Source organism: Argentina anserina, chromosome 3 (genome assembly GCF_933775445.1).
Source record: "Argentina anserina chromosome 3, drPotAnse1.1, whole genome shotgun sequence".
Taxonomy (NCBI): domain Eukaryota; kingdom Viridiplantae; phylum Streptophyta; class Magnoliopsida; order Rosales; family Rosaceae; genus Argentina; species Argentina anserina.
In genome coordinates, this window is record NC_065874.1 from 5,562,461 (window position 1) to 5,569,636 (window position 7,176).

General features: G+C 39.8%; 2 protein-coding genes across 2 annotated transcripts; both read right to left on the reverse strand.

Annotated features, from left to right (window-relative positions):
* Nucleotides 1–63: 63 nt before the first annotated feature.
* Nucleotides 64–2,728, reverse strand: LOC126787794 (wall-associated receptor kinase 2-like). The gene is made up of 3 exons (XM_050513694.1): nt 1,640–2,728; nt 1,369–1,551; nt 64–1,286 (listed from the first exon to the last, which is right to left on the reverse strand). The coding sequence occupies exons 1-3, from the start codon at nt 2,523–2,525 to the stop codon at nt 64–66; spliced, it is 2,292 nt and encodes a 763-aa protein (XP_050369651.1). The 5' UTR covers nt 2,526–2,728.
* A 973-nt stretch (nt 2,729–3,701) lies between these two features.
* LOC126786096 (wall-associated receptor kinase 2-like) lies at nt 3,702–6,793 on the reverse strand. The gene is made up of 3 exons (XM_050511808.1): nt 5,379–6,793; nt 5,055–5,237; nt 3,702–4,894 (listed from the first exon to the last, which is right to left on the reverse strand). The coding sequence occupies exons 1-3, from the start codon at nt 6,262–6,264 to the stop codon at nt 3,702–3,704; spliced, it is 2,262 nt and encodes a 753-aa protein (XP_050367765.1). The 5' UTR covers nt 6,265–6,793.
* Nucleotides 6,794–7,176: the final 383 nt, after the last annotated feature.

The following is a 7,176-nucleotide window of genomic DNA, read 5'->3' on the forward strand; positions in this document are numbered from 1 at the left end:
CATTTTACACACTCAATTTACATTTCTCCTTATGAAACATTGACTATTAACAAGACTTCTTATTTATCGCCCGTTATCATATGCCATTAACATTTCGACTCTCATACTTTCATAAACACTAGCTGCACTGATTTTTGCACTATTCGGAGCACAATCACCTCTAAAAGAGGAAAGTGAAGGTGATCCAAGCAAGTGCCGAGTGTCTTCTGTGCTGAAACCAGTCTTTTCCCATGGATGCTTTGCAGTAGTGATCCTCATGCCCTCCAGTTCCATCCACACTTCTTTCATGGCAGGTCTTTCCTCCCTTGTAACCCTTAAGCATCTCCTTGCCAGGTTTGCCACTTCTCTTAGTGTCTCGTAACTCACCTCATTGACTATGTTTTGATCAAGAATTCGATTCAAGCGACCATCTTCCACTGAAGAAACGAAGAAGCTTGCTAGATTTCTCTCCGCCTCAGGCCTTGTGAAAGAAAGTGCTAATTTGCTTGTGAGTAGCTCCACTAGGACAACTCCGAAGCTATAGACATCACTTTTTTCTGTTAGTTGGTTGGAATGGAAGTATTCGGGGTCTAAGTATCCAAGTGTGCCTTGTACCAAAGTTGTTATCTGAGTTCGATCTAGAGGAACCAGCCGTGAAGCTCCAAAATCCGACACTTTTGCTGTGTAAGTATCATCTATAAGTACATTTGTTGCTTTCACATCTCGGTGTATGATTGGCATGGAAATGGAGGAATGCAAGTATGCTAGTGCTCCTGCGATTTCGGCTGCTATCTTCAATCGTAATTCCCACGGAAGAGATGATTTTTTGCCCTCTCCACCATGTATGTGCTCAAAAAGAGTGCCATTGGTGATGAACTCGTACACCAGTAGAGGCACTGGTGTTTCGAAACAACAACCTAATAGCCTCACCACATTTCTATGGTTAATTTGAGAAAGAACAATCACCTCATTAACAAACTGTTCACTCTGTGTTGGGGCTCCAATTTTTGACTTCTTTATAGCAACCAATTTGCCATTTGGTAATATCCCTTTGTAAACAGTTCCAAAGCCTCCTTCGCCAACGATTCTATCTTCGTGGTAGTTGTCTGTAGCCTTCTCAAGTTCTTCTGCAGTAAAGATTTTTGTTGTCTGCACAGTTCCTTCGTGATTAGCCAGTTTCTGCTGCAGCAGTAAGCCACCATTCTCTCTGAAATACTTCTCTTTCAGTTGGATGAACTTCCTGTTCTTCACTCCTAAATATGTCCATGAAGTTCCAACCGTTAAGAACAAGAAGGCCACACTCATACCTGCAATCCAACATAGTTTAATTTGTGCATATTAATTCTTCGTAAACAAGTTGCAAGTTTCTCAGAAGATAAATGTACATACTCAGCGAAATAATGAGAAGGCGAGAAGTGTGAGAAGGATTGGTGGGGTTGTCTTTGCTGCAACCCGTTCCAGCTTTTTTTCCATCCCCTTTGAACCCTTTTGGACATACACAAGCATAAGTTCCTGGGGAGTTTACACACGCCCCTTCATTACAGATGTTGTTATTCTTGCACTCATCAATATCTGAAAATTCAGAATATATAAACAGAAATAAGCTACTAGGCACATATGTCAAATTTGTCTAAAACTTTTTCTTTGAAAAAATACTCACCATGGCAACCTTCAGGTAGGTATGGATTCCCTTCATAACCTGGCAAGCATTGACAGAAGTAACCAGACTGATTGATGGGGTTGACACATGTGCTGTTTCCCTTACAAGCATAACCTTGCTTCTTTTGAGCTTTATCACATGTCTCATCCCCTATTTGCCAATTCAAAACCATCGGAAGCCGGATTGTGTTGTCTAGTTCTCGAAAACTTTTACTAGAGAATTCAAACTGGCCGTCTTCCACAATGAAAGAGTAGCTGCAGGGGTTGAAGTCCCATATGAAGGCATGACTGGTGTAACTAGCCATCTTCACCGTGCGATTTTGTAGTCCAGATGGGATTGAAGTTTGGCAACACCCTACACCAGAACAAGACTCATTAACACTGCCAAGGCTCTCACAGAAGGACATGCAGCCAGTTATATACCTTTCTTGTCCTCGATAGCCTTCGAAGATTGCATAAGTGTCACAACCAACAGCAAAGAACTTGTTTTTGGTGCCAGATATTGTAAAAGGAGGATTGAGGCTCAATACTCGTACCCTGCTGAGATTCTTATCCAAAGAACCATTGATGTCATAACAGTCTCTAGCTACAAACTGCATTATTTGTAACTCACCTTGATCAAGAGAAAAGTTGGAAACTGGGATACCAGTTCCTGCCAGATATGGTGTTAGGGGTATTCCTTTCACTTCAGTACAGTTGATGAAGAACTCGTCTTCCAAGTGACAACCTTCAGCTATGCCAAAAGGGTAGGGAATTAACAAATCGCCACAGCGGTCAGGGCACCCTGGCAAAGCTTGACCTGCTGCTGGTATTAGCAATTGCAACATTACTGAAAATACTGAGAACTGCAAGATAAGCATATTCTGAAGAAAGGCCATTAAGTTCATTCATGTGTTTCTAGCAAGAGGAATAAGGAGTGATGCCAATACTTATTTGTATGTTAGAGACAGCAAACATGTTGGCTCCAGCTGTTTTTCAAAGCAGTACACTAATACCTAGCCATTGACATGATCAACTAGAATGAAAGAGTTACTCCAAAAGAAAAGGACTCAAAAGAAAGTGCACAATGTTTTTCGATTTCCGGCCGGCGATAAAATCAAATGTATTATATGGGAGGTAGACTAGATATGATTGGAAAAAAAAAAACAGCTAGGTTGTTTAGTTCAATTAGTAGTTTTAATTACAGACATTCAGGAGCTTCCAAGCTCAAATGTATATGTCAAAATCTTACTTCCAAACACTAAACGTGTAAGTAAGCAGAACCTAGCTAGTTCCTGCTTTGGCATCCTCTACCATTTCAAATAATATTGAATTATTGATGCAAGTAGTTAATTATGGTTACCTTGTGTTGAGAGAAAAATAGAGCCTACCAATTTAATTGGGGAAGCCGGCCTGGCAAAATCACAATAACATTCAGCTTGGATTCTACTCATCAGCAATATTCATCGTTTTTAACATTAATGGCCTGCTGGAAGACCAGATCAACATTAATCGGTACGTTCAATATACTTGTTTAATTACAAAAAAAATCACATTAATCAGTACTTTGTTGTTAGAGCAAGTCCCTAAAGTTTTGGACTTGAGGCAAAGTATATGTATGGCGGTTATGGCCTTTGAGACTAGAGACTTCAATACATACACAACGAAATGTATAGCAGAGTAGATGAGTGATTGTATGATTTGAACGATTGTACCAAGTTAAATTATGAAAATTGCGATGATAAGAAATGAAACTCATAAGATACTATTCAAACTTAACTCAATTCATGTTGGAGATGTCTTTGTGAGCTTGAAGTTAGTTTCTTAACTTTCTTGTTTTCTACTTGTTAACCTAGTTTATGTTCTTGGGCCTATCCCCTATCCCTAATGAAGTTTATTCACTTATGTTCGTATATTATTGCAAGTTTGGAGCAATAAATTATAAATGTTCGCCAAGAACTTCAATACAATTATGCCAAAATTATCGTACGAGAGGTATCAACACATAGGAGTAGTGCAAAATCAGAGAGCTTAACCTCCCTCTTTATTATGGCATTATATACATGCAATCAGCTAGTAATTACTTATCTTCCATCATCATATGGCATCAACATTTGCTTTTGCATGCTGTCATACCAACTAGTTGTACTAGTAATTGCACTACTAAGACCATAGTTACCTTCACCAGTTTCCAAATTCTCAGTCTCTTCTGAACCGAAATCAGCTTGACCATTTAAATGCATTATTATAGTTCTCATTCCATCCAGCTCTGTGGCTACTTCTTTCATGTTTGGCCTTTCTTCCCCTTTTAGTCTCAAACATCTTTTCGCAAGATTAGCCATACTTCTCAGTGTTTGAGTAACATTTTCATTATCAACTATGTCATCATCAATAATTTCTTTCAAGTGATCCTCCTGTATTGAACGAACAAATAAGCTTGCTAGGCTTCTTTCTTCCTCACGGCGGTCCAAAGTAAGTGCGACTTTACCAGTTATCAGCTCCACAAGGACAACTCCAAAGCTATAAACATCACTCTTTTCTGTTAGCTGATTTGTAAGCAAGTACTCAGGGTCTAGGTATCCAAGTGTCCCTTGCACTAAAGTTGATAGTTGATTTTGATCGAGAGGAACCATTCGTGAAGCTCCAAAATCTGACACTTTTGCTGTGTAATTTTCGTCCAATAGTATATTCGATGATTTAACATCTCGGTGAATGACTGGCATGGAAATGGATGAGTGTAAGTATGCTAGTGCACCTGCTGTTTCTGCTGCTATCTTCAGTCGTAAATCCAATGATAGTGATGCTCCTTTGATTTCCTTATGAATATGCTCAGAAAGAGTTCCACGGCTGATGAACTCATAAACTAGTAAAGGCACTTCTGTCTCTAAGCAACAACCTAATAACCTCACAACATTTCTATGGTTTATTTGAGAAACAATTATCACCTCATTGACAAACTGATCGATCTGTGAACGAGCACCAATTTTGGACTTTTTAATAGCGACCTCTTTGTTATCTAGTATTCCTTTGTAGACTGTTCCATAGCTTCCTTCACCAAGGACTGTACTTGCATGGTAATAGTTTGTGGCCTTCTCGAGTTCTTCTGCACCATAGAGTTTTGCTGTCTTCATTCCTTGGCTAGATAGCTTCTGCTGTAACAGCAGACCACCATTTTCTCTGAAGTAATTCTCTTTCAGTTTGATGAAATCTCTTTTCTTCATTGCCCAATATAACATTGAAATTCCGACTAGCATAACCAGGAAGCCTAGACTTACACCTGGACATTGACAGATTACAACCAAATTGGTAAGTATGTGATGTATCACTGAATGTTACATGGGTCACTGGGTCAGGATATTAGAAAGTAGAAGAAACAATGAGTAGCTCAGTATACTTTGATGCATATATGTAGTGAATAGTGATACATAGTTACATACTCAATGAAATAACAAGCAGGAGAGTGGTCTTCGATTGGTTTTTATGATTTTCTTTGATGCAGTTCTTTTCATCCATGATGTCGTTTATGTATCCTTTTGGACAAAAACATGAGTAATTTCCGGGAGGTGAATTTACACATTTTCCAATTTTGCAGGGGTTTGAATCCTTGCAGTTATCAATATCTGAAAGAAAGGAAATGATAGGAAAGGAAAGGAAAGGTTAGCATGGTAAAGAGCAGGTAACATCACACTGTTTCTTCTCTCCTGTTCGAAAATTAGAAACGAAGCAAAATAATGTATGTAAATGCTGAGACCATAGATTACCTTGACAACCATCCGGGAGGTAAGGATTGCCTTCATAACCTGGAAGGCATTGACAAACATAACCATTCTTATTGTTATGGTTAACGCACTTGCTATTTTTCTTGCATGCAAAGTCCTGCTTCTTTTCAGCTGCATCACATGAGTCTGGTTCATTCCCAATTGCCCAGTCAAGAACCATTGGCACTTGTTCAGTGACTTTCAGTTCTTGAAAACTTGTATTAGAGAAATTAAAATGCCCTTCTTGCACAATGAAAGCGTAACTGCAGGGGTTGAAGCTCCATATATCAGAGTGATTATAATAGCTACTCAATGTGACAGTACGGTTTTTCATTCCACTAGGGATGGAGGTTTGGCAACAACCGACGCCGGAGCAAGAACCATCAAGGCTGCCAAAGCTGTTACACAAGGACATGCACCCGGTAATATACCTTTCTTCCCCTCGGTATCCTGTAAAGATTGCATAAGTGTCGCAGCCGACGGCAATGAACTTGTTTTTGGTAGGGGAGATGGTGTAAGGCGGAACCAGTGTTAGCTCCGGGCTGTTTTGGTTGGTTCCCTTGCCTTGCTGGTCATAACAATCTCGGGCAGTATAACTCATTATTTGCAACTCTCCTTCTGCTAGCCAGAAGTTAGTGATATGGACATTACTATCTGTCCAGTTTGCCGATGGGGGTCGTGTCGATCGGTCACAAGTGATTTGAAATTCCTTTCGAAGGTAACAACCTTCACCTATGCCGAATGGGTACGGAATTACAAGATCACCACAGCGGTCGGTGCAGCCAGGTAGAGCTTGAGGCAGAAGAGCTTGATCAGCTGCTGCTAGTATGACTGGTAGTAGTAGTGCCATCACTGAGAGTTGCATAACGAGCGTCACATGCACGGCCATGGCACCACTGTTCAAGAAAGAAAAGAATTATACACTGTTATATGTGAGGTAGTGTAGAAGACTAGAAGTAGAGAAACTGAAATACTGAATGTTACAGCATTTTACGTGGTCATGGATTTGATATTACAAGCTTTGATCATAGGGTCTAAAGGTGACTTGGATGAGTAAGATACCGGATGAAAGAAAACATGCACTTGGAACTTGGTAATAGTCCATATGTGACGGTGTGCCCAAAGTTGAGCAAATATACAAGGTAGAAAATTCTTTTGCCGAGCAGGGTTGCCGACCAAGAGACTTCTGATTTATTCATTCTCAGTAGGTCCTGTTTAAGACGACTTGGTCATTTCTCTTATGGCAGCACCTTGGTAGAAAGAAAGCAGAGAATGGTAAATTCCATGTCATCTTTTACTTGTTACTGGTATATGATTTGTAAACAGGCTAGGAGTGATGGTCAAGAAGTATGTGAGGGAAAATAAATCATTGAATGTAACACTTATTTATGTTTGAAGGTTTTCGAATGCAAGTTCGATGACTATTTGCCATGCGTCCATACTCCATATTCATACTAAGAATTGAAACTGAAAGCAAGTGATTTAAAATTGAAAGTGAGGAGGGAGATAGAGAAATGGGAAGGTTGGGCCGTTAATTTGACGATGAGACCACTCTTTTGATCCAATTAGTGAAGTATAGGAAAACTGGGCCTAACAGAAGGGACTGAAAAACTAAAATCACACGCACTCCCACCTCTGGCCGTTTTCTCTCATCTGTCTCCGGCGTCTTAAAGATGTTCATACCAAATGCTTAAATTACCAATTACAATTCGCAACTTCACTGGATCCACAATGACGGTGCGTTTCATAGCATTAAACAGTTAGTCAAGTTGCTATTGATGCCTCTCAATCTGACAATCTC